Source organism: Actinia tenebrosa, unplaced genomic scaffold (genome assembly GCF_029948245.1).
Source record: "Actinia tenebrosa isolate PJP-AT-01 unplaced genomic scaffold, QUT_ActTen_1.0 PGA_scaffold6__47_contigs__length_16458017, whole genome shotgun sequence".
Classification (NCBI taxonomy): Eukaryota; Metazoa; Cnidaria; class Anthozoa; order Actiniaria; family Actiniidae; genus Actinia; species Actinia tenebrosa.
The window spans coordinates 2,880,721-2,908,692 of record NW_028292583.1 but is presented as its reverse complement, the minus strand read 5'-3'; the positions used below and the strand labels follow the sequence as shown (position 1 = coordinate 2,908,692).

Genomic DNA, 27,972 nt, shown 5'->3' with positions numbered 1-27,972 from the left:
AAAGGGAAAGGTTTCGGTCATATGAACTAATTGCTTTGGATTGTTTACATTTCTGTTGCCCAAAAGTTCCGACGGCAATTATTTCGAAACGCTTCCATACAAATCTTCGAAACTTCGTTAACTTGAAGACAAACATATGAACTTTAAGTTCTGTTGAACAATTTTTAAAACAAACGTCTGATTTCGCCAAAAATGGAATGTATAAAAAAATGACATGACGTCACTGTATTGCTATGGTAACTCCGATCATGATATATCATGTAAAACTTGAATCTATCTCTAGACATGTCATAATAATTTATTTGAATTTAATTTATTGGCAGCGACGCGTTTCCCCTTCAAACTTTGAAGGTACGCCACAAACAAAACCCAGTCGAGCCATCTTAAGGTAGGCATACACTGCCAGGCATAATTAATGTAGTCTTGAAACGCGAGCGGAAATGTACAATTGGCCGTCGGGACAAAGTGGGTTTTCATAGAAGTCAATCAAGGCGTTTCCATGACATTCCACAAGCACTTGCCCTTAAAAAGAGACTGTTTCTCTACGATTTTATGGAAGTCTGAATTTGAATGACGTTCACCAAAATTAAGCGTGTTATTGAGAACGAATGTAAACAATGCATCATGCTATTTAGTAGAATTACTCAGATGATTATGGAAAATCGCGCTCGCTGATTGGGAGAACTTTGAGCTATTAACAATTATTCGCCGAAGGCGAAGTGATTATCGGTGGAATATTTACCAAGCGGCGAGGTAAATATTCACCATATTCACCGAGCCTGAGGGGAACAATTGTTTTATTATAATTTTAGACTTGAACATCAGAGAAAAGTCGAAATTCAGGATTTAAATAATGTTTTAGTATTAATTCCGATCTGGAAAACTTTGGAGCACCTCATAATCACCTCTCCAGCTGTGATTATTGTCTCAGAATCACCGGTCGCTCGACCAATCTTTTCTCGAGAAACTCTGTTATCAAGTCTAAGTTATACTAATTGTCGATAATTACTTACGCGCCTTTAGCGCCAATTTTCAGTTAGCCTGCATAGCGGCGGCCCAAATGGGGAGGGGAGGGGGGAAGGGGTGGGGGGCCTTTGGAAATAAACCGCTGTTGTCTATGATTTTCAAATAATCACCTGTGTAATGATACTACAACAATTATTCGCCTCGATCAGACTCAGTGATTATTGGCCAATATTTACCTCGCCGTTCAAAGACCGTAGTGTCTCGGTAAATATTCAGTGAGACACTAAGTAATCACTTTGCCTTTGGCGAATAGTAGTTACATATAGGTGATATCAATCACAAAGGACTAACATTTGTCTTTCTTTTTTACTTGGATAATTCACTTCTTGCTCTCCTACAAAGAGCTTCTTCCAACATTGCATTATACTATAACTAAAATCCAATAACTTAGAATAAAAATAAAAATGTGTACAGTTCTGATATTCACACTTGAAAGTTATATTTGGGATCCTTGGTTCACTGATCCGACCACGAGGCGTCCTACGTCGACTCGTCAATCTAATAACATTTGACGCCCTCTCACCTGAGTCGTAGCACATTGTACATTTTGCTCAGAAAACTGTGCTCCAAAACCTTGTAACAAGTTCATGTCCATTGGTATGTTAAATGGCATCAAAGGATAATGATTACTTAATGCATTCCCAGAACTGTTCATTGGATTAAGTGCATTAGCTTCTGTTACCACATGCAATGAATTTCGTTCGACATTGGGTGCGCTTTGCGGCACAATTTGTTGAGTAAGTGGTGCCGATATAATAGCAGTTATAATAGGCATTCCACCGTTACAAAGCGCATTATTAATACTGGGATGTCCTTCAAGGCGTGGGGCAATGGGGCGGTGAGACGTCGAAGAAGAAGTATTAGAAACCATGTGATTTATTGGGATACAACTTTGAGTGTTTCCTTGAGTGTTAGTTAGTACAGTCCGCGGCAAAACCGAATGTCTGGTTGTCAAAATACCAGATGTACTGATGCAATCATGCCTGCTAGTGTTTATATGGGACTGCGAAACAAGAAGACTTGACATACTTGACTGTATAGAAGGTAAAGATTGTAATGATAATTCAGTGCCTGAGATATTCTTTACAGATGAGGATACAGAAGAAGTGCAAGACTGATGTTGTTGCTGCTGCGGTTGTTCTTGCTGTTGATGAAACTGCACATGTTGCTGATTTTGGTGGCCACTGCCTTGTAAATGTTGTCGTTGCTGCTGCTGCTGCTGCTGCAGTTGTTGTTGGCGGCTGCTTTGGAGCTGAATATGCAGTTCCTGTTGTCGTTGTTGTTGTAACCGCCGTTGTTGCGAAAGCTGTTGTTGCTGCTGCTGCTGCTGCTGCTGCACAAGTTGTTGCTCTTGCAGTCGTTGCTGTTGCTGAAGGTGTTGTTGCTGGAGCTGTTGTTGTTTTTTCTCATGTAATTGCTTTTGGTGTACTTGCTCTAGTAGTTTTTGATGCTGTAAGTACTGGAATTGCTCTTTGGGCATGTTATGCTGTTGATAGTGTTGTAACAATTGTACTGGCATGTTATGTGATGCATTTTGCTGTTGCTCTTGTTTCTGTGGGTGCAAAGCTTGTTGCGTTGGGTTAAGTAGCATTTGTTGTGGCGTTATCTGCTGCTGTTGAAAATTTTGAACTTGCCTTAAGTTAGAAAATTCAGCCTTTTCTTCGGTAATATCCCAAATCCCTGACGATGCATACATAGGGTGTCCAACCGATTCACTGCCATTTGAAGTGATCTTAGAATGAGGCATCAATCCATTAACTGTAGATTCTACACTCGAGTTACTATTATTACGGTTTTTAGAGTTTTTGCTCGAGGTCCTTCCTTGCGGTGGACGCGAAGATTGTTTTGAGGACTTCACAAGTGTTTTACTTGAGCTGGCAGACTTGGAAGATCCATTGGGTGCTGTAAAAAGAGAAGCCAAGATATCAATCGACCACAGCCCACGCTATATCCAATCCTTGACATAAAACATCGTTTCGTGAAATATCATACTCACATTTGGTGGTTGTACCAGAGTTACAGGTAGTGCTAGAACAAGATGTGGAGGAATTAGGAGCCGAAAGTGACTTAGACTGCTTTTCTTGTTGCATTTTTGAGTTGCGCTCGTTTTGGGCTGCTTTGCGTCTTTCCAGGAGTTCTTTTTGCTTATTTTCCCGAACATTTTGCTGATGAATTCTTAGGAGGTTGCAAATACTTGGGGATTGCAGAAGTTCCTTGAAAATGAAAACCAAACAAAAATAATTAACGTTTGAAGTTCCGCGTGTGCTGCAAAAATACTACTGTCATTAGCAATTTGCTCATCTTTTGCAGACGTCACGCAAAAAACCGCAACATTACGAAAACTCGGTCAGGATTCAGAATAAAAGATATATATAAATAAATAAATGTGTGACCTTACGGTTTAATAAATAAACATCTTTGTTTTAAAGAACAATATTTGACCAATGTCTGCTTCTACCAGATGTGGATGTGTGTGCCCTCAAACCTTTTCTTGTGTTTAAACAATTATAATGCAATACCCTATATGGTGGCTGTCAGTTTTCCATCAGTGTTAACTATTACTATTTTTAACTTGTTGATTAAAACAGACTTAATTATTTCATTACACTGAAAAACTGAAGAACAAAGAATAGGCTATATTTTGAATGGCCTCATGTGATTTAGTATAAACAAACTAGAGGATGACAAATTGCTACTAGAAGACAGGGCTTTTGTATAACGAAAAAATAAATTCAATTAAAGGCACATAGCAGTTTCTAATATACTGTCCAACTTGTTTGTTTATACTAGAAAACAATCAGCCATGCGTTAAATAGCCTACTTGGCTGCAACTCCTGGGGTGATTGACCTTTAGCTCATGGGGTGGGTCTAATCCTAAAATATACCATGCCATGAAAAAAAACTCTTCTTGCATAATAGAACAAAAATTACTAATATTTCACTGCCTGAGTAGATAACTTGATCCATACATTTTCTATAAGTAAATACATATTTCTCAAAATCCTATAATCTATAACTTTATGATTTCATTTTTGTTTCATATCACATTTGTTATCAGCGAAAATAATTTCCTTTATAGCGGATTGATTATCTCTTAAGGGACCATAGAGATGGGATGGCTGGAGGATGGGGTTTAGCCTACTAATGCACATTTAGCTTTAAAAGTAGTAATACCATACATGAACAGGGAAACAAGTGTAATTAAGGAGGGTTATGAGGACTAATCAACCCATCTCTGAGTCTAAAAAAACTATAGAAAAATAAGGTAAAATATTCTAGGTAACAGCCACTGACCTCCCCACCCCACCCCACTGGAAACTTAAAGCCCTCCTGGATCCAAAATAATACATATATATAATGTACATTCAATTTCATTCTTCAGGTTTACTATTCTTTGTTTGCATGTGAGGTCACAGCTGCTATCTTGGTTGAATTTAACAAAATAATTGTCAATGAATACATTTTTTATATCAATCAGCATGGTTGCAGTGTCTTTTGTTAGTTCACTCTTTTGGGAATGACTGAAAACCTGCAATTTTGAACATACTCTTTCCTACTCTTTTATAGCACATGCAATAATCCATTAATCTTTTAATGCAAAATCTTTTAGGCAAATAGCTAGTGCAAAAAAGACCTCAAGCCCCCCTCCCCAATAACCAACATTTGTAATTCAGGGTCCCCCCTAAAATGAATGAAATTGAAATAAAATTAGATCTCCTTTACCCACCCCTTAATTGTAAATGGTAACTTAATTCATTCTTTGTAACCCTATATTATTGTGGGAAGGAAAATTCCATTTCATGCCATTAAGAGACACATCAAGTGTATAAAACTAAGAGAGCATAATTTTATAATTTAAGGCTGAGGACTATGTGCATGCAGGGTTACTAAACACTCAGTCAAAGGCGACTGTTGTATATATTAAATGCATTGCATTTCCTTTGGAGAGGCTAAACTCAAAACAAACAAAAATGTTTTTGCTAAGTGGGACTACTAAAAATAAAATATTTTAACTTTGAATCAATACACAGGGCCTCCCCTCCCCTCCCCTACATATACGCACACATCAAATCATAAATCATAAATGTTTCCTAATTGGAGAACCTATAAATTATTAGAGTTGTATTTTATATCAAATGCACAGCACTTTTTCTATTGGCAGGTAATGTATGCTTCTATAACATAGCTTATCATTATCACTAATTAAGATGCTCATTAATTCATTGGATTTCTATCACTCATAGAAATATCAGTTTTATAATACATGTATACTACCTATACTAGGTCTTTTTCTGCCATTCATTGTACGTACCATAAGCCATGCATTATCTATCCCAACCTTTAGTCCTAAATAACATATTTTATTCAAATATATTGTATATTGCAATTTACCAGTCTTTTCTGTACAAGCACTTGTTGAAGCATGCTGGCATATTTCTGCTCAAGGTGATACTTTTCAACAGCAAGCTGGCTTTCCAATGATTCTCCTTGATTTTCCTAAAAATTAAAACATCAAATTGATTACTTAGTGGTAAAAATAAATCTCTTTATTTAGGTGTCTAGTCATCTAATCGCACTAATTCGGGACACTTTCCACTCACACACACTACCGCACCATATTCAAAATTCTATGCATACAATGCTCAACTCGCATGTCTATGAAGGGAGAAAACAGGAGAGCCAGGAAAAAACCCTTGTAGCATATATAGGAGAGAACAATTACACAACAAACTCAATCTACATATGAAACTCACAGTGGTGAAAGACGTTAATAGTTCACTAGCCTTTTTACACTCAAATGTTCATTCACTACTTTGTTTTGCATAATATTCTGTACAAGTGTATGTTATAGCGATATTTCTTGATTTAACTACCTAATATGGAAAAAATATTAATATATAGTGGTACATTTTATCAAATTGAATAAAGCAACAAAGCTAGAATTATTTTATGAGTTTTTTTCCCATTTATGTGTTGCTTAACTGCAGTATTCGAAATCACAACCAGCTCACCATGATATTTAGCAATCAGAAGTACAACTTGTAAACTAAATATGTTCATGTTTATAATATTAGAGGTAACAGAAACTAATCGGCCAAATTGCAAGAAAAGAGTGATGGACAAATCCAGAAAATACAGCTGCTCAATGGGGAGACATGATGTCCAGCCACATTGCCTGATCAACATGTGAACAGTGAATGTGACTAATCATATTTTGCCCCCAGGGAAGCACTTTAAAGGCAAAAACTTTCTTATCAATATAACCAGGACTAAATTCAACAAGCAAAACCCGTTTTTGATTCTCCTGTACCTCGACAGTCTTTTTCAGGCTTGCCACATTCACCAATTCAAAATTTTTACTGCTTCAAGTGGATGAAGTTTGAGCCCTTTTTTTGTATTTTTAAAAAAATCATTAATTTGATTTAGAGAATATTAGTTGCACTTTTCCACTGCTTAACCATTTCATATAAAAATCATAAACTATAAAATAACCAGCTTATCTCTGACACTTAAGGCTTTAGCTTTATAGAGGTAAAATGTCATATTCTGTAAACTGTGTTTATACCACATTTTATCAACTTGATGCATATTTTTCAGGCTTATTTGCAAGTTTAAACATAACAAAAACAAAAGCAGGTATATATTAATTGAATTAAATCTAGATATAATTTATTTTTCATGAAACAACAAAAGCATTCGATAATTTTCAATTTGTTACGGAGGGGTACCCATGCAGACCACTCCCAAAACGAGTGAGGTACAACCGCTTTTTGACCCCACTCTAGTAGTAAACATTCGATATTCTTGACTGTTACAACATATTTTACGAACGATTACCAAATATTCTCATTATCAAGCAGGAAGAACTTTAGCAACTTTTATTGACACAAGAATAAATTGTTTTCATATAGAACCACAGATCAGCAAATACACGAGGGAATAAAGGATTTCAATGAATCAAGAATCCATTAAATTGGTTGCGAAAATATGCAATCAGTCTTCCTACCGCAAGAAAAGCCCTCCCAGACATAAACAAGAAATATCTCTTTAAATGTTATCACATGGGTTTAATTTAAAAAAGAAATAAAGGACTAAGAGTAGAATTGATGTTTTGATAGGCGCTTAGCGAGAGCGATCTGAAGTTCCGATTCAAGTGTATTCTTTCAGCATTTGTAAAGGATCGTGATTTCGAATGTAATCCAAGATTTCAGTAGGCATTCACACTCTAAACTAGCCAAACCATAGGGATATCAGTTCAAAAACAAGTCTTTTATTCACTGACTATCACTAGAATCCTAAGGAATTAAAGTGCTTCGCGAAGGACAATGAGCACAATGGTAATGAAGGATCAACATGTGACTCGATCGCCATCAACCAAGACCAGTTTCAAGCCTATATATTCTTTGGATAATTCTGCTTCACTATCGTTCAGATTCCGTCAACAAGTAGAGAAATAATAGAATATTTACTTGAAATAGAAACATTTCTTACCTCTGTCCCCTGTGCTTTGCGTTTTTTCTTCTTGTAGTTCTGTTTGTATTTATTGTTTCGGTGTTTTCGGCACAACGAGGTTCGTGCTCCTACAGTAACATCATTGCATCCTTCGATTTGGCATCGTCTTTCGTTCTCTGTCTGCTGCACAGGGCCTCTATTTTCCATTCTATTAGGCCTCTGGCTAAGAAGGCAGTACCTGTGAAATCCTAAAGATTTTTGCTTGAAACCTCAACACGTGGTAACACGTTTACCGAAAGCCAAGAATCTGAAATGAATGAAAAAGTTCAAAAAGTTTGCAGAAAATCATAGAAAATACCAGCCGGCGAACTGAACCAAATATTGCTCAAAAGATCTTACTGAAACTTCCAAGAAAGGTACTGCACTGCAAATGGGTCTGTAGGACCCTATGTAGAAGGTAAAATATATTTTATAGGAAAGAGTAACTCTAACCCTGGTGCTCTCTGCGAGCCCCATGCTCCAACAAAGCCTCGAACGTCATGCAAATGAATGAATGAAATTACCTTGCAAACAAACAAAACCTTCAAGAATATTTCATATCTTTTCCCATGAGGCAAAAGTCTCATTATATACCATTTATGAATATCCCGTTCTGTACGAGTTATCTTGCAACCATTGTAATAACATGTAGGTGGACAAGTTCTCTTATTTATGTATTACTTTGCGGCGTCCCAACGATGACAACAAAAATGATACCGGAAATGAGAACATATCCAAAGTGAGGCTTCTACGAATTTTGGAAACAGCCGGAGAACAGATATATTAAGAAATGTTTAAAAAATCTCTATACGAGTAATTCTTTTTTTCTTGACAGAGAACTGAAGGAAATTATTTTTTACTTTTGATTAAATCAAAGCTGAAATTTTGAAAGTAGCAGCTTCGTTTCCGGTTTTTCAAATGAGCTGTCACACAACGTTGAAAAAGTCACGCAAGATCTTTTTCCCAAATGGACTGATCTTGATAGTGAACTTATCAGTAACGTTTAAGATAACAGCGTTTTAGGAGTGTGTAAGCTAATATCTTCCCGCCCTCAATAAAATATTCTTGAATCATAATAATGGAATTTAAGGCTGTAACACTCCCCCGCAAACTAACTTGGCTAAGTACCGGGTCGTTGTGATACGGTACTTTTACAAATAAAACTGAAATCCATCCTAGATGAATATCCTGCTTGCGGCCATATCCCACCGCCATCATGATTTTGCTGCCGGGATGTGACAATGGCTCAATTAGGCCGGCCAGCGTTCATATGGACTAAATGGCTAATCTTCACTACCTGACACCTGGGGCGAAGATAACAACAATCGAGTATAAAAAGAAAATTACCATTCGTACTAGACTCTGCGCTAGCCACAATATTCAGGGATTTCGACGATTTGAAAATATGAATAAAACTATTAGATTTCGAGCAGGAAGTTCTTTCTTTTATTTTGTTTGAATCTCAATCTTGATTAGATATTTGATGCATATAAAACACCATGATGGTAATTGAGTCGTCGTCTATCAAGAGAATATCACTGCATCCTCCTCATTACCGCATCCTATTGTAAAAACATTGAATTTCGAGTAATAACAAAAAAACATTATCATCCTGTTCATTGATATCATCATCATCATGAACCAATCTTCATCAATATGACAACTATTAGCACATGATTAATACATCGTTTCACTTCCTTGTTTGCTAGATTTTTTTTGATTTCCTGGTTGAATGAGCAGTTTTCATTATCAGTTTTCTTGGTAGCAAGGACATAACGTCGGCTCCAGTAACATGACTTGATGTATTGATGTTGTTACGGTTTAAATTCTGTAACGATAGGAATTGGTCGCAGCGCAGCAGCGGATATTGGCAACCATTGTGTCTCAGTTTCAAAATCCATCCGATGATGATAGGAACCCACTATTTTTCCTTTTTTGTTTTTCCATTCGAATTCTCTATTACACCAACACTAATAAAACAATCTTTTTTGTCTTTATTTTATTTTATTTTTATTTTGTCCTTTTCCTTTTCAATTCCCTTTCTTTTTCTTTTTTTCACATGATTGGAGTTTTCAATTAAAAAAGGAGGTAAAAGTACTAGTGTAAATATAAAGCAACGCCGTTACACAAATGGCTTGTATGGCTTATTTTTGAAAGCATAATCCGACATGTATTTTGTAGGACAGTCGAACATTTAACAGTTCTAAAAATGTTTATTCTTCCTGTTTTGAAATGTATTGGCTTTTTGCCATGCAGTTCTTTCAGTTGCCTAAGGAAGTTTTTTTACTGACACATGTCAATCAAAGTCAATCAGACATACCTGTAATATCAGAGATATATTATGAAGACAACATAAAACTGAAAATAAGTTAATAACAGAGTGGTTTTCAAAAACCCGTGAAACAAAGTGTAATAACTAAGGTGTAACAAATTGTAATACACCGAAAACACAAAAGAAAATGAAAAGAAAATGCGGACAATAAAGTGTATTTAAGTGTAATAAGCTAAAGTGTATTTCACGGGTTTTTGAAAACCACTCTAAAAATGAAATGAAATGAAATGAAATGAAATGAAATGAAATGAAATGAAATGAAATGAAATGAAATGAAATGAAATGAAATGAAATGAAATGAAATGACCTTATAAACAAGGTTAAACACATTACAGTCGCAGACTGATAAACTTGTGGACCTCCCTATATATCTATATTATGAATAAACTAATAAAATTAGTCAGTGATGAATAAACTAATAAAATTAGTCAGTTCTGGAGTTTAAAGATTTTGAGTTTCAAATACCTTTCGTGTAGCAACCTCCCAAACAACATCTCAAAAATTACAAAGAAATGTACATTGCTTGTAGTTTAACTGTTACTTAGCCAATTGAAGCCATACTGCAGTAGCCTGATGATCTTGATGTGCTCTTTCTCGTCATGGAATTAAAGAATTTTTTTGATAAGGTAATAATCAATACCTTCTATATACTCGTTCCTTCGCTCGTTTCTATTTCATCCTCCCCCTCGTCGCTATTGACGAATAACGATTGGTGTGATCGCAAGGATTGAGTATGCCATCACCGTACGACTAAGATCAGACTTTAATCTATTGTAGACCAACACTACACCACGTTGCGTCTGGATCTAAACAATGCTATGTGCGCATCATGATTCATAATGACGTAATTCCACGCGGGTATTATGTAAAAAATTGCTAAACAACACAGTCTGATTTACGACTCTCTTGCGGTACAAAACACTAATTTTAATGATCTTTCATATTACGGAATCATTTCATTTGACTAAAAGTTTGGCTGACTGCCCTTATACCGTCAACAGTGACGTCACAAGAAACTGATTTCATTAACTGCATTGCTAGGACGCATTACTTCAATGGATAATCATTATATCTATTTCGTCATACGGGTTGATATCCGAGCTGAGGGTTTTCTTTTTGGTACATCGGCTGACGTGTTGTTTCGTTCTGGTAATTTGATCGGAAAATATTAATAAACAGTATCAGCCAAAAAAATGACTGTTGATAGATAGTAGATGGTGTGTCAATGTATGTTTGTGATTGGGTGAAGAATAATAGAGGGTGTTAATTAGACACGTGATTGGCTGATTATATATGGGGTAACAATCTAAGTATGTGATTGGGTGACGAATAAAAGAGGGTGTTAATGTAGAATGTGATTGGCTGATGATAAATGGGGATACAATCTAAGTATGTGATTGGGTGATGAATAAAAAAGGATGTTATATGTGGACATGTGATTGGATGATGAAAAAGAGATTGTATTAATGCAGACATGTGATTGGCTGATGATATATGGGGTAACAATCTAAGTATGTGATTGGGTGAATATAGAGAGTGAATGAGAGTGACGAATAAAAGAGAGTGTTAATGTAGAATGTGATTGGCTGATGATAAATGGGGATACAATCTAAGTATGTGATTGGGTGATGAATGAAAAAGGGTGTTATATGTGGACATGTGATTGGATGATGAAAAATAGATTGTATTAATGCATACATGTGATTGGCTGATGATATATGGGGTAACAATCTAAGTATGTGATTGGGCGATGAATAAAAAAGGGTGTTATATGTGGACATGTGATTGGATGATGAAAAATAGATTGTATCAATGCATACATGTGATTGGCTGATGATATATGGGGTGTCAATGCAATGCAAGTATGTGATTGGGTGATGTGGTATACCAATCTAAGAACTGTTGTTATGTCTAAATGTATTAAAGCACGTGATAATTGGGTTGTCAATATAGGAATACCAATTTCAGACATATATTTATCATTGGTATAAGCTAATTATATCAAAAGAGTGATCATCGATCATATCACGTCCTGTTCCTGTTTTCGACCAAGATATGATGATCTAAAGCATGTTGACGCATGTTGAGTTTGGCTAGTAATGCATCACGCAACACAGAGGCTGAGAATGATGTTGTGTGACATGACAGGAAACCGATTTACGAGAAGTGCTGTGTCGGTCTGTAGATCAAAGAAATGGATTATTTTGTTGGATTATTTACCGATATGTTTAACCGATGGCAACGCTATTTTGTTTGTTAATTATGGTGAATTTTTTGGCTAGGACCATAGCACGACCTACTGGAGTGTCACGTGGTAAGACTGCTTTGAGTAATTGTTCTCAGGTCAGAAAGGAAGGCTAAGAGAAGCATGAAACTACGCTACAAGGAACTGTGAAATAGAAACTAAGGTCCAACATTAGAAAAAGTCCCTCGTTCCACTCTCCTGACACTGTATTGACGCCAACACTAGGTGTGTTATTTCAAACTAAAAGAAAACCAGAGGAAAAAAAAATACTTTGGAATTTTGCTTTTATCATATCGATAAATTTTTAATTGTTGATACGACAATAAAGTAAAGAAAAGACAAATAAAGGGGTGTAATTTCAAGTCAAACTTCCGTTGTGCATTAATATATTCATAAAGGCCTGCTGTGGTCACTCGATCGAGACCGGAACTACTTTGTCTCTCTATAAATAGCATTTTGAAGGGAAAATCCCGTCGATTGTTTGGTTTATTTCGTTTTAAAAAAGGAACTCGCTACTTCCCATAAATGGAATCAATTATTTCCCCAGTCGAGTTGCGGAATTAACTCTCGTGATGCCATCAGAGTCCAAAACCTGATCGATCAGTTTAGAGTACAAAGTCAGGGCTGAAGTCACTCTGAGTCTGAGTCCATTATTTGAACGTCGAAGTAACTTGAAGAGAACGAGAATGTCAAGAAAACAAGAATTCGATGGACTTTTATACAAGCACAAAGCATTAGAAATCATCATATCTGCATCACTAACTGTCAATCTGTGTGTAGTCTGTTATACACTTTTACCATGGGTATACAGTCTTGTTAGGAGAAAACTTTACAAGAAAACTAATGGTGAAACTACAAAAGAAGATAATGATATTCAAGTCAGTCGCATGTAAGTACTAGTCTGTCCGTGTCATATACAGCGTATTTTTAAACTTTATAAGTCTAATACATAATACGGTGGCTTATGAACCCTTTTTCAAACTTATTCATGGTTATTTGACTAATTGTCAGTGTATATTGAAATATATAAATGACTATACAAGACATTTCTTTAGAAGGCTCGGCCTTGGTGTGAAGCAGGTTGCCTTAGCAACCTATCATAGCTCTAAAAAAATTCAAAATTCTGTCGTTTTTCTGACGTTTTTCCGTTCAAATAAATTTGTTTCTGCTTCGAGCAAAGGAACTCTTGAAAACCCTACCTTGCATGACGTTAAACATATCGAGTGTATTTACAGTCGAAACGGAAAACACGCGATCTGACGTAAGGGACTACTGACCTCAATCAAGATAACGCCCTGGTTCTCTAGACCGTAACCTTCTAACATTTCCTTCTTGCATCAGTCTGACGCAATGGTATCATATTAGATGAAAAGTCACACAAAACCCTAAGCGGAACATAATAAATTCACAATCGACTTGGAAAAAATCTCGCAAAATTTCGTGGAAAAACGGAAAACTTGACTAATTTTCGCAAGGCAATGATATAAATGCTCATTAGCACATTGTGTCAATATAGAAGATAGAGAAAACATAATATACCTTGAATCGAATGTAAACACGATTTAACTATGTTGAGCTTTTCCAAAGACGTGTGGTCGTATTTAGTTCGTGTTGTGTATGGTACTCGTGAATTTAACCAACGTCTTTCACCTGTTTCGTGGCTTATATCACGGCAGTTCTTTAATTACCCGTTCGTCTTCCTCTTTTAATCTTTGTTAGGAAGATATCATCATTTTATAACTGAGTATTTTTGCAAAAACATGGCAGACTGTCATTCTTTTAAAAACAATTTTCACATATTTTCTTTTTTTTTTTTTTTTTTTTTTTTACCTTTAATTTTCCCTTTGAACGCAAGCCAATAATATATCAGTAACTAAACCTATTCGATTCTTTCTTTTACGGCTTTTGCGTTTAAAGCTGGAAAAAAGCTTAGAGAAAACGAAAAAAAAAAATTATTAACTTGCTATCAAAAAGGGCTTTAAAATTTTTGATGTTTGAAAAAATGAATGTCGGTCTTGTAATCAAGATATGAAGCAGCTGAGCGCTACAGGCTGTAGATGATGAACTATATCGTCATGCAACTTGGCCGATAAGTATGTATTTCCTGTGAATAACCAGTTATCAGGCCTTCGTCGACTGACATATTTGACCAAGCTGAATTATGATTCACTTACAAATAATTATATAAATATAAAGAAAAAGGTTGGAGTGATCCATTTATTTATTTTGTTGATAGTTCAATAGCTGGAATCATCGCAGTCATAGTCTTGGGCCAGAGGCAAAGCGTCTTTTTGGCGTTTACTAGAAACATGCCACACGAAGTACTATCGGTGCAAAAATAGCTGAATCAAAAAAAAACTATAAGGTCAGGTGTCCAGGAAGCTATTGAAGAAGAGGAAAAGAAAGAAATATGACTTACCATTCCGTATGGCATAAAAAAATTCAAAACGCCAATCATGCAGCTATTTGATTGGATTGAGTAACACTATTAGGAATGCTCTCCGCCCATCATCAGCAATGCCGGGTAGATTGGTTCTTCCTGTGGGAAGACAACACGATCTTACTGAGGCATGTATGTATACATATTTGCTATCTATACTCAGGGGCTCTCTAGTGTTGTTGTGATGCCCTGAAGATCTTGAAAGCAATCTACTTTCCGGCTCCTGTGCATACTGAACAGACCACGGCACTAAAAGCTCTAACAGGCTTCGAAAACACAAGAAAAAGGAATATATATTTTGAAAGTGAAATGAAAGCAAATATTCAAACTAAAACAGATAAAGGATAAACTTTGCCTTTACTGACTATTGAGAAGATATTATTGAATATCACAATAAGCAGAAGCGAATAGAATAATGATTAATTGATTGAGGAATAATAAGTAATAATAATTGAACTAAATATTATTATATAAATATATTTTATCAATATGTTTTCTATCTTAGACTTTTCTAGATGCCATCTGTAAATCTAATATATTTTCAAAACCGCCTTTTTCGCAAACCAAAAACAGCGGAAGAGCATACCACACGGGTAAACACTGCGAGAAAGCAGAATAGAACACTCGATATTAAAATGGTTCAGCTACTTAACACGGTCCCCCATGCAAAGTAGTTCATTACTGACCATCCCCACAAAACCATAAGGAGCTTTTTGTCTTCGTATAACTTTTTGTGAAGGAACTGCTTTGTTTTACAAATATTTAGCAAACACTTCAATCAATCTAAGAGAATATTTGAATGTTGTTTTCAGATCCAGCAGTGTCCCATTCTACGTAGCCTTCCCCGTGTGTGGCCTGGTGCTGATATTTACTTCAAACATCCTACGAAGCCCATTCTTCACGTTTGATAGTTCCCTTTGCATCGTGTTTTCGTCAGCCCTTGGTCAGTACATCTATAAAAGTGCCGAGGCGGTGTACTGGAAAAGAGAGACAAACTACAGACCCTTGCTTGTTCATAATGCTGTTGTCATAGCAATCTATGCAGTTATCTTATGCTATGAGCAGGGTGCAATTATTGGTGTGGTTGGATTGCTTATGAAAGGCAGTTTTGCTTTTGCAGAATTTGATATTGAAAACTTCTCAAAATCCATGAGAAAACGAAGTCCCTCGTTACCTCCCAAAGTCACTTTTGTTGGCATGTTTGTGGTGTCGGTGATCCTGAAAGGGCTTTTACCATGTTTACTCGTAGTCTTCTCAATTGTCACATCATCAGGGGATCTTCTAAAGATGCAGTACATTCCACTTGCGTTCTTCTTCCTCAGTCTGGTGTTCTTTTCAGCAGTTGCCGGCTGGTTCTTCAAGGATGCTTTTTGTGGCCTGCGATACATGTTTGGCCGATCCAAACATACATACCTATGGAACACGATACAACAGCCAGTAACCACTCTCATCAATCATAACGGGCTTGAAAAGCTCATGGAGAAGGAGAAAGGTGCGGGGATACTGCAAATCAAGTGCAATGAATTATGGGATCAAGACTCTGCATCATTGTGTAGTGCGCATGTGTTGGGAAGCAAGTTGAAGAATGTTGACGTCATAGAGGTTGAATGTGCTACACCTTCTGTTCTCAAGTCTACAAACATCGTGCACTAACTTAAAAATAATAAATCTGTCTCCATGTTATATGGGGAAAAGAGAGTACACATTTAAGCAAGAATTGAAGATAATTGTAGATATAGTCATATGAAACATAAAAATGAACGCTTGCCATATGAAGTTACACCTTCGACGTTACGTGTAATGTGGTACGCGGGAAAATAACACTGTTATCATATTTCAAGAAATTATCATAAAGTATATATTTTCAGTAGAAAACCATATTTAAAAGTTTATTCAGTAATTGACTGGGCATCTTTAAGTATTTAGTATTTATTTAAATTGCCGCAAAGAATTATGGGAATTATTAGTATGACAAATTAACAAACAGACAAGTGAAATAACATTAATAATTTCGTGCCATTAAAGGGCAGACCCCGAGGGGAGGGGTGAAGAGGAGGGGGTTACAAAGGTGAACCCAGGCTGATATTATGAATATTCAAATATAAAGTTATATTATCACGTGTGTCTTATGATCATATAAAAATAACAGAAAGTCTAAATCTTGAATAAAAGAATGTTTATAGAAATGAATATTGCTATAAAGTGAATAGTACTAATTGCCTTGACTTACTAGTAATGTATATATTTGAGTAGAAATAAAATCATTGTGAAAGAGTTCATGCTTCTTATAATAAAAGTGTGTTTTCAATATGAGTAGCGGCCAAGAATGTGCGGTCTTCTTTTAGTTTGTAAACTGAGTGTGCAAGTGTTGTTTACCATGGTATATCCAGTCTCCTATCATCCTAAATAATCATTCACAAAGTCCTACCCTACCTCGTTAAACGGGGCTCAAGTCCTAGACATATTTATTACCCTATATTAAAACAGGATCACAAAATCTGGATCCCACATTATAGTTCCAGATGTCCAGATATATTGACAACCCCAGCCTCAGAGTTCGAGCGGTGTATTAAAACCCAGTCCAACCAATCGTTTCTGTTAAGTTCCAGGGTATTAAGGAAGATGCACGAGCGTCAAATTTACTCGCTAATTTCTTGAAGACAAAGGCCTAAAATTCGTTTGGTAGTGAAGAAGCTTTACGCTTAGGCTATGCTGGAGATTGCGGCCCAGTAATAATGAAATGAATGGTACCGGTCAGGGAGTGGCTTGGGCCAAAGTGCACTAAAGAAGACCTATGTCAGTTTAGTTAAAGTAAGCCCCTATACAAGTGATATCCTAGACTGACAATGCAACATTAAACATACTTTTCAATGTTCGTTACGGCCAGATTTTTGCAGCCATACAAAATGTATAATTATATATCAGTACTATATTTGAACTCGAGCGGTTAGTAAGAACTGTGAATGTTTTGAACCGATCTCTTATGTAGATACTACGTGCTCTTCATAGGGCTCAAGCTTTTATTGTGCCTCAAGTTTTCTATGCCCTATCTTTTTAGTCCTTTTATCAACCATGCTCTACTGTTTACTTCGTATAAAAAGACTTTTGCTCTCCATTTCGTTCATGGTCAGTCCCTTGGACTCTTCTAATCAAACAGCGAACTCACATGGGCTTCCATTTAAAAGAAATTATTTGATATAGCTTCCTGTTAAGAGAGTTCGTCAGTTTTGCGACTGTTATCCACAAAGAGGCCTTGTTACTCCTTCAAAGCTACCGAACATCAACAGGGTAAAACCCTAAAATTTTGTACAGGACTTTATTCTTTCCTTTTTCATTTCCTAAAACAGCAGTCAAAAAGCAATCTTTTGTCAAGGTTCAAGAAAAACGTTATTATTTTCTTAGCTTTTTTGAGGTATTAATTATTTTATGGGAACCTTTTAGTTTCCGCCATTTTCATCAGTTTCAATAACTTGTCAAGAAGGTAATTTTTTAATCCCATTATCTCGAAAAGGAGGCTCATGAAACTCCAGTTTTCTTTCTTTATTTTGAATCAGCGTTAAATGCTGTATAAAATAGCTTTCTCAGAAAGTTTTCTAATTACTTATTGCTAAAGGTCACCCACCTTAAAGCGCCTATGACCCCTAACTCAATATTTTCAGTATTGATTCGAATGGTGAAATATTTTTATATGATTTGAGTGATACATCTTGGAGATATCAAGGTTTATACTTCCAGTATGCTAATGAGTGTGATGTCATAGGAGGCATCATTAAATATACGAAAAATATACTGGGATAGTAAAATATCCTGCATAAAACATAATTATCTTACTCAGTGTTTATAGAAAGGTTATTGCAAATTTGTTTCCTCATTGTAATCAGTGTTTTGATTTAAAATGATGACAAATAAACCCAATTGCCTACTATGACATTAATGCTGAAAATATTGAGTTAGGGGTCATAGGCACTTTAATGGCTCGGACAACAGTGCAACAGTCGTGCGTAACACGCTTGATTGTGCGACGAACCTACAATGTAGTTGGCAAAGCTGCTCATAGGCAATGAGATGCGGATTTTCCATGTAAATTGTTAAATTCTAACTGCATGCTTGCAGAGGTCCTTTACTGTTTGGGCATTAGGTCGGCATTTTTCTCCCCGAACAACCTGCCGCCCAGCCCAACGTGCTGGCAGAGTCTCCTCTATATTCCTCTCGAGCGAGAGAGAAATTAAAAGAAGACTCTGCCAGCTGGTACGCCCAACCCTGCGGAGGGAAAGATCAAGAAAAGTAATCTCTGCTCTCAGACCAGAAAGGTTTTTATAAACACTTAGTGGCCATCACCTTTGGACGGGAATACTGGAAGCAAGAAATAAATGATTGTGCATAGGGGAAAACTTCTGGTACCTCTGTTTTCTATTTGACCAGCCTTGCGCGAAAGTATTGCGAAAAAAATTGGCTTTCTTTATCTAAGACACCAGCCATAACAAGCAAGTCATGGAAAAACGGTACATTATCTGAACAGCTTGATTTTTATCAGAATTATGTAGTTCGTTAATTTACAACAACAACAACAACAACATTCTTATCAATATTCGGTTTTTTTTAATCATTATTATTATTTCTGACGACTAATGACAGCTTGTTTAAAGCTACAATGTTGTCAGGTGTAATATCAAACGATTTTACCATACGAATATGACAAGCGATACGAAGCGGCATGGATCACATACAAGTACATTCGTGAAACTTTTGCAATATTTGCAATATTTCCTTTTCCATTAAATATATTATATAACATCAATTGGACGTTTCACGTCTAAATTAAATAGCAAATTATTAGAAATTGGTTCGTATGATTGTATTTACGATTTTTTTTTTTTTTTTTTTTTCATTACTTGATGATTGGGGTAATTATTTTGTATTCAAAATTGATATCCAAAATGGAATTTTATTATTAGAGTATGGAAAACTACATATTTTTAGCAGATGATTTACTATTCTCAGCAACTTTTTATACTTTTCCTGTTCTAGTTTTTAGCTTTTCCTCGATGGAAAAAGCTTCTTTTTTTAGAAGGAATTGCCTGTGTTTTTTTGCTTCTTCGATCTTCAGATGATATTTCTTCAGCTGGTTTTTGTCTGTCTTCGTCCAGTGTTTTCTTTTTCCCGCCAAAAAGACGAGCCAATTTTCGAGAAACAAATGACTTGCTTCTTTTTACTTTTTTCGGTTCGTCTTGGTTCTCTACCTGTGGACCATCATTCTCGTCTCTCCATATCTCTGGATTGATGATTTCCACCTTTTGTTTTTTAGCGGCATTGAATTCTTCCACAAGAACAATTTCTGTTGGTGTGGTTGGCCGGTCTTCAATGTGATAGCCCCATCTTGCCGTCACTAATTCAGGTTGCCTGACTAAACACGGTAAACTCCCATTACTGCTATGAAGCGCTTCATCCGTATCCATTACTAATTCCGGGTTGTATGGTATTGGCTTTTGTTTTTGCACATTGCCATTGCTGATTTTTGCAGTGGTTGATAAAGGTAATCTGGATGTATCATTACCGCTTGCTTCGAATTCATCTTTTTTGCTCAAATTTCTAGGCTTGCTTTTTGAAGAAGATATCTGATCTGAAGTTTCATTTTCCTTATTCTCATTATCCTTCTCTTTTGCAAATAGTTGTTTTTTCTTGTCAACATTGTTGATCTCTTCCTTGACTGGTCTTTCTTCGGTTTTCAAACGTAAATCGGGAATGCTTTCTGCTTTTTGACCTCCTTCTGTTATATCTTTGCCACCAGATTCTATATGTTTAGAACGGGTGGGACGGAAGGGAACTTTTAATTCCGCGGTTTCATTTTGTATTTGGTCGTCTTTTGTAGACAAGCTTGTGTTGTTCTCTGCCGGATGTAGATTTCGTTCTGTAACATCTTCTCTAGCATCAGGTGATGTAGTAACGATTTTTGTTTCATCTTCAGCATCACTATCACTAAAGACAACATCCCCACTTTCAATTTCTGCCGGTTGTATATTTGGTTCTGTAACATCTTCATTAAGGGACTCTCTGGCATCAGGTAATGAAGTAATTAAAGAGGTTATTGTTTCATCTTCAGCATCACTATCACTAAAGATCTCATCCCCGCTTCCCATCTCTAAGTTTTCTAGCTCGTCTAAGCCTTGTAATCCAAAGACATCATCTTCAGACGCTTCAGACGTCGTTTCTGTTGTACTCAGGCTCTTTCTCGTTTCTTCCTGAGAATCTGTTTCGTGACGTATAATAGTTACTTCTTGTCTTTTCTTAAGTGTTATCTCCTTTACGTTGTCAGTAGTTTCACTATTCTGTTCCTCTGAAACCTTTAGGAATGGTACATTTGTTTTTTTGTCTGCTGAATTGTTTTCAAGGTGTGCTTCCTGTTGATCAAGGATTTGTGATTTGTGCTGTTCTTGACCCATCGCAATGTCTGTATCTGGTTTTCGTAGCTCATCGCCCTCTCGCCCTTTCACTCGGACTGCTACATTAGTACTTTTGACCAGATGTTTGTCTTGTTTGTCGTCTTGGATTTCAGGTACAGTTTGAGACACAACCTCCTGAATTTCCTGCACGATCTCCTCCTCTTCTTCTGTAATGACATCCGGAATCCTTGAGCGCCTAAGTTTTTCTTCAGTAAAATTGTCAACAGCTACAGTGTTTTTCTGCGCTAAAGTGGGCTTGGTTGTTTTGCTTTCTTCGGCAACAGTCTTGTATTCGAGTGAATCTGAAAAATAAAAAACAAGTAAACGATATGAATATACTATATATTGCTAAGCATATCCGTGTAGGGGTTATCTGCATCGAAAAAATAAAAATGATAAATTAACAAATCAAACCCATTAGAATAGGTCTGAAGCATCGTATTGATAGAACACTACTGACCGAAATAGGTCAAACATCAAGATTTGTCTGTAGTCGTTTTAATAGTCACGAAAATGGAATGATCGAAAAGCTCATTTACAGTTCATCGCTATACGCACTCTATCTGAGTTTACCTTACTGGAACAAGACTTGTCATAATAAATTTGACGTGATCTTATAACATTGCTATGTGGTCCCATATCTAGTTCTGTTGATTCGATCCGCCAAAATAATCGTTACAAGTTAACTTTGTAATATTCACTTTTTATACTCTACACACACCAGCTTATCTTTCAAAATAATTGACTGACTTTGTGAACACTGAATAGATGTGAATAGTGTATCGACGATATAAAGTAAGAAAACAAAACTCTTGTCTCTATACAGAACTGATGAGACGCGTTCTCCGTATTGTTCCAAACATGTTGCCATGTTGGTTTTACCTAACTAAGACTCTTGCTAAAATTTATCGCTGCGGATCAAGCATACCAATACCCATTACCCAGAATACACAAATGAGTGAATATACAAAATATGCCAAATCCATTACATATATTACATACTCTTAAAGTGCAGAATTAAAGTTGAAGGGTTAGTTTTAAACGTTTTGAATCGATTTTCAAATTCTCTTAACCTTCACATTACTTGAATACCGCGTGAATACAACACAAGTGAAGCATATTTGATCAGGTATTGGACCAAGAAGAAAATACCTTTGTCTATTCATCAACCACAACTATTCATTCCCACGTGTCGTGCGTGCATCAGTATCAAAGTCGAGGCCCTTTGAATAAAGCTATTGTGAACTCTATTGCTATAAGCCTCGATTTCATGCTCACACCGGCTCAGAGTTAGGTATAAACATGCAATTAACGCATTAGCGAAGTGGGGTGGAGTGGGGCAGTCGTTTATTAATGGCATGGAGTCAAGTGTCTGTTATTGGATCAAGTCCGTCATCCGGTAATTTTCTTGCTCGAGGGCAAATGATAAAGGTCAAAAATAACTCCTTTAAGTGGGAAAAAAATTTAAGACTTTTATAGACTATAAGATCTTGAAGTTTTTTGCTGCAACTCACTAATCAATCTCAGAAACAACTTTACATGAGAATGTAAGGGAAAAGGGAAAACTCCATCCTACTAGATAAAAGATCTATCATTTTCTCCGTTTATTGTGCTTTTGGACATATGAGTATAATATAACAGAAAATGATTTGAGTTGAATTGAGTCATGAGATCAATGATCACCTTGAAGTCACTTCACTATTGAAACATGTTAAAGAAAGATGTTTAACTCAGATAATAAGATCATTTTTGTGGACACAAAGTTTTTAGTCAACTAATGGCATCCAGAGTGATTCAGCTGATTGCTTTAGAACTTTTCCAACAAGCTCTTGCTATCAAAATGTGATAGATTTGTTTTGGTCTGTACTAGGGTTAATCACCGTCGAAGTACCACTTCAGTGTCTGATACTGGGACTGAACGATATTTAGTTGGGTTTTTTCTCATGATGAATATTAATATTACTTCATGCTCTTTCCCTTAGTATACGTGATTAAAGGTACAATATATAAATCAAATTATAACGAAAGCAGAAAAACGTGATTAATCTTGATGATTGGTTTACTTCTGTCATAGGGTCGTGACGACATTGCCTTGGTCGATATCAAGAATCAACATTGATAGAGTTTCAAAATCACGAATACTGCAAGCAGTTTTGAATTCTCGCTTCTGCAGGGTTAGCCTCGAGTCAGATGGAATTACTTTAAATATAATTATATATGCATTCCAATAAAGGTCCGTGGGATTTTGAAGTGATTGTAATATTGAAGTTGTACATTCTCAGTTTACTTGACCATTGGAATTTGTGAATATGTGTACACTGAAATGAGGCTTACCCTGTATAAATGAGTCTGTGATCAAGGAACACAGCGGTTTTTTCACTAATTCGAAAACGGTCTATTCGAATACGAGTATGGGTACAGCAGAGACCAGGGATCGATTTGATCAACGATTAGCATGGATCATAGTTTTACTTGTAAGGGATGTGGGAAAATGGAGAATGCGAGAGGTTTTATAATAGTTGTCACTTCTATTTCTCTTCCCTATCGTCAAGTCATTACGCCGCTATGCAGTTAAAACCCTATTCTACTGTTCTACTTCTAGCTAGAATAGTTTTCCACAATCCTTACAAAGATAAATAGCAGAAGACGTGGTTAGTAGTTAATTTATCCTTGGTGCAAATATAATAAATGAACTTCCTAATGATGCTAGCAGTATGATGGCTGCTAACGGATCCAAACAAATAGAGTCAAAATAATGCATTTTTAGTGAATTAGTTAGAAAAACATTCAAAAACGTAATCATTCCACACTAATAACGACACATAGTTACAACACTAAGTTTTTAATGAAGAAATTCACGGTTTAGTCGTTTATATATTATTCTTTCTTTATTTTATTTCGTTTTATTTTATTTTATTTTATTTTATTTTATTTTATTTCATTTTAGCCCAAACGAAAAACTTTAGAAAAAAGTTATAGGGTTTCGATGTAATTAGAAGAATATGTTATTCTATTTTATTGGCGGATCCAGGGAAGGACCTGCTGGGGGTAGGGAGGGCTACTACCTGGCCTTAAGGAGGCTGTGGGTAGTTTTGGTCTGGCGCATCTAGCCACATTGAAACGGCTACAACTTCGTCTTGAATATCTCGATCTGCAAGCGAAAACTACCCACATCCTCCTTAATACACAGCTTCCTTTAAAAAGGATTTTTCTCAATTTATTTTGGAATCTCCAAGGAGTGCTGCTGATCAAAACCCACTACCCCCTTCTTTCCCCTCCTTCCCCTGGATTCACATTGGTATTTTAGTTTGTTTTAACTGATTTAGTCTTTTTGATACAGGAAGTAACGAGTTTATTTGCGCAATGCATTTTTTTCAAAAATTTTTATCAGTTTAGTTTAGTTGGTTTAAATTTACAAGTGTATTTTATGACCTTTAGTCAACACAGGATATTTGTGTTCATTTATGATGAACTGTTTTAGGTTTGTTTATGTCTCATCAACAGTTTATTAAGTTTACTTTGTTTATTTCTCACCTCGATTAGTTCAGTTGTCGTACTCCTCGTTTATTGATCCTATTGCATCAGCAATCAAAATATTATTAGTCAGTTAAAAGGGTTAATTACGTCCATGTACGTTGAAATCACTGGTGATTGGCTGCCAGCAGTGCGATTTAATAGTTAGATGCCGCAAAATGGGCTAATTTTTTTTTTTTTTTTTTTTTTTCCTCGCTTATGAATTCATAAATATTTTTTAAATGTTTAGAAGCCAGTATACAGGAAACTTAAACATTTTTATAATTTAAAGTTTACAGTTAAATTGAGTATTTTTAAGGGTAATTATAATAGTAACGTAGATTTATCCTTCTTACTTAAAGTATCGCTTTTCCATTGCCGAAAGATTATTACGATTCCCTCAAGGAAACATTTTTCTCGTCACTGGACACCGCTATCATTTCATGGACAAATGTCGAAGCAGTGGCAGTTTCTTCGTCAAAAGGATGAATACGGTTTTCCAGAGACTCTTTTTACTCCTCATTAACCCCTTTAGTTGGGACAAGGAGGGAAACAGATTTATACTCATTCTCATTGTTATCTTTAAACTCAGAAGGCTGACCATTTGAAATGCAAAGGGATAGGGGTCGCTTTGTCTTATTACCTTCAGAGCTGCTTTCTCTGCTTTCTTTAAAGAAATGCTGTTGTGATTTCCGTCTTGGAGATTTGACCGACGGGCTGCTGCCAGTCTTCTTGAGAGGGAATCCATGACGAATCTCGTTCAGTAGTTTATCTACTATACACCCACCATCGTCTGGTTCCATTTGCTTGACTTTGCCTTTGATTTTATGGGGATTTGCTGCTCTCTTCGCTTCTTCCTCTGCTTTTCTTCGCTCTCTTTCCAGGCGCTTCTTTTCTTGGATTCGAAATTGCTCATTTTCCTTTTTTAACGAGACAAGCACCTTTTAGTAATACTGTGCATTGAGTTCTTCAATAATAGACCTCTTTAGCTTTGGCGAAATGCTTTCCCATTTTAAGATCACGTGTCATTCACTAGAGTATCATTTCTTTGTTAAACGGTTGGACACGAGAAGACATATGAATATAGATACAGCTCAGACAACAAAGAAACTTATTCCCGAGAGAATGACAAGATGTCTATTACATTAAGTTCCTATAACCCTCCCCTTATTACCCGACTCCCCATCCATCTATACACTAGTCCCATATCTTGGTATGCCTATGAACACTAACTGCATGGTCATTGTTCAGTATTGCAGTGTTTTAATTTGATCAGTGAAATACTGGAGTATTTTTCGTAGCCATTTCTCGGTCTTCTATCTTGGGGTAGGGGATTGAAAGCTGTCGTAATTTAGAACTAGTCAGGAACATGTCACTCTACCTTTTTAGCTTGGTTGAGCTGATCACAAAACGTTTTAAAGAGGTTAAGGACTTCTTGCAGTTTGAGTTTCTTTTCGTCTTCACAAAAATAATCAGCAACGTTTTTGGTTAGATCGTTGATTTCTTCGATACCGGATTCAAGACCTTGTACTTCCAACAATGCGTCCTACAACGAAACAAAACAACAACAACCAAATACGTTCATTATTGTTTACGCTTGTGGTTTCGTTTGTTTCGCTTTTTTTTAAGTTCTGGTCATAAAACACGGAACAGTTAAATTGAATCCAGAGAAAAACCCTCAAAGAACAGGAGAGAACTAACAAACACCCAAGAAAAAAGAGAAGTTGCAGACATTCGGTCCCGCCCTGCATACAGGTTGATGAAGTCCGGTGGAAATTAACACACGATTATTTTCACTCATAAGCCTATCTTGTTTATTGATTACAAGTGTTAAAGACAAGCTTACCTTGACAAATTCTCCGAACTGTTCCCTGATATCACTCGGCGCATTTTCCAGAGCAGTGTCCAGGGATGTCACATTTTTTCTAATCGTGCTTACTTCAGAAGTTAGGTGTTCCAGAGACAATCTACGAATAATATTTTTAAAATTGGAAGAGTCAATCTTGATTGTTTTCGTATTTTAGAAGCCAGAGTAACTATCGTTAATTGTCTTTTTGGGGTGGGGGAGGATAACACTTTAAGAATGATTCATTCACCGAGGAGCCACCTTGGTACTCAGGTTCATATTCTCTCTTTCAGTTTTTTCTCATTCATTAACAAGGCTAGCGTATCAGCCTTTTCCCGCGATTTTCCGCTTTTTTAAAGTTTAGCTATTCAACCCACGAATGATTTTACTGCATTCCAGACCTGACTGCTTGATCCAAGTGCTTCATATGATCCGGGAACTCAAGGACATCTTCTCGCTTAGATTCTGCTACCTATAACGAGAAATGGCGTATTTCAAACACTGGTTTAGAAAAACGTCAGTATATCTGAATGGTGAACTAGAGAAGGGAATCGAACTATGGGGAAAACTGATATCAAAAAGTTAGAGGAAATATTCTCTCGTAAATTCACTTGGTTGCGATCGGTTAGAAGAGGTTGTTTTGAGCAATACTCCCAAGTTCGCCTTTGGTCAGTCATAGTTGTGTGTTTCAGCTATTCCACCAAAACCCGTGGCATTTTAATCAACTCGTATTGTTCCGTAGTGTGTACATTCCTTACTATACAATGGACTTTAATGAAAGACAAGAACACAATTTGTACACAATCGAGGCTACCGAGACTAAGGCTGAGCAAAGAGAACTCGAAACTGAAGCATAACGATCCAGACGGGTGGCGGTAACCTACAAAAGCCTTTTCTTATTTTTAAAACATCCAAGGGACGGGTGGTAGCTATCCAATCCACCCAGCCCATTACTTAAAGGAATACTTACATTAACCAGAAAATGCATGAGATTCATCCTGGGTTTGTTGGCTCTTGTGTCAACAAGCTTAACGAGAGAACTGATCTTGAATGCAATTGCGTTTCCCGCGTAGCCACCCTAATATCAAACATCCATGATAGATTAACGACAGATCTTTTGCATGCATTCAGATTCAACTCAAGTCTCACATTGACGTAGTAAAACAATGAAAATGAATCGGCAATGCTAAACTGAAGATTTCCCAATCGTAACGCACATAAAGCCTTGTTCTTGGCAGTAAAGGGAAAAATACAGATAGTCCAGCTACTACACATCTTTCTAGTGGTTTGACAAAATGCACCGTCTTCCTAATGCATCTTTGCCTCTTACTTCTTATAGTCAAGCACTGCTTACCGAATTCATGAAGTTTCCAATAATTAGGATGAGTTGCAGCACCTCTGGTAAGATTTTACTTTCTAGGATCTCTGAAATCACAAAAAAGAAGTTGTAGCTTCATGGAAAAATATTCTAGTGTGTTTGTAGTAACCAAGAAGAGATACGATGTCTCTCGCTTTCGTTTATATATCTGCGAGTAACAGACAATTACGATTTGCACCCTGAACTGAATCGTATCTGGAAGGCAAACGAGTTTTTCTACATCATCATTCAAAAAACATTACGTACGGTTAAAGTATTAA

General features: G+C 36.4%; 3 protein-coding genes across 6 annotated transcripts in view; 1 reads left to right on the top strand and 2 right to left on the bottom strand.

Moving 5' to 3' along the window:
• Nucleotides 1–1,318: 1,318 nt before the first annotated feature.
• On the bottom strand, nt 1,319–10,749 carry LOC116295642 (uncharacterized). 3 transcript variants are annotated; one of them, XM_089039265.1, is made up of 6 exons: nt 10,316–10,749; nt 7,879–9,838; nt 7,519–7,786; nt 5,419–5,523; nt 3,023–3,239; nt 1,319–2,928 (listed from the first exon to the last, which is right to left on the bottom strand). In XM_089039265.1, the coding sequence occupies exons 3-6, from the start codon at nt 7,684–7,686 to the stop codon at nt 1,520–1,522; spliced, it is 1,899 nt and encodes a 632-aa protein (XP_088895391.1). In that variant the 5' UTR covers nt 7,687–7,786; nt 7,879–9,838; nt 10,316–10,749; the 3' UTR covers nt 1,319–1,519. The 3 variants fall into 3 exon arrangements, with proteins under 3 accessions (XP_088895391.1, XP_088895393.1, XP_031559395.2); XM_089039267.1 differs by having other exon boundaries at nt 8,043–9,838; XM_031703535.2 differs by lacking the exon at nt 7,879–9,838.
• A 1,729-nt stretch (nt 10,750–12,478) lies between these two features.
• LOC116295672 (uncharacterized) lies at nt 12,479–16,809 on the top strand. Its single transcript, XM_031703574.2, has 2 exons — nt 12,479–12,984; nt 15,348–16,809. The coding sequence occupies exons 1-2, from the start codon at nt 12,782–12,784 to the stop codon at nt 16,186–16,188; spliced, it is 1,044 nt and encodes a 347-aa protein (XP_031559434.1). The 5' UTR covers nt 12,479–12,781; the 3' UTR covers nt 16,189–16,809.
• A 2,302-nt stretch (nt 16,810–19,111) lies between these two features.
• Nucleotides 19,112–27,972, bottom strand: part of LOC116295681 (inverted formin-2) — a 28,674-nt gene continuing 19,813 nt past the window's right edge. For both annotated transcript variants that reach the window (XM_089038556.1, XM_089038557.1), the window contains exons 11-17: nt 27,689–27,759; nt 27,305–27,412; nt 26,736–26,806; nt 26,335–26,455; nt 25,870–26,034; nt 25,132–25,408; nt 19,112–21,277 (exon numbers count right to left, since the gene is read on the bottom strand). In XM_089038556.1, coding sequence (XP_088894682.1) covers nt 19,560–21,277; nt 25,132–25,408; nt 25,870–26,034; nt 26,335–26,455; nt 26,736–26,806; nt 27,305–27,412; nt 27,689–27,759 — 2,531 coding nt within the window. In that variant the 3' untranslated portion in view covers nt 19,112–19,559. The remainder of the gene's footprint in view (nt 21,278–25,131; nt 25,409–25,869; nt 26,035–26,334; nt 26,456–26,735; nt 26,807–27,304; nt 27,413–27,688; nt 27,760–27,972) is intronic.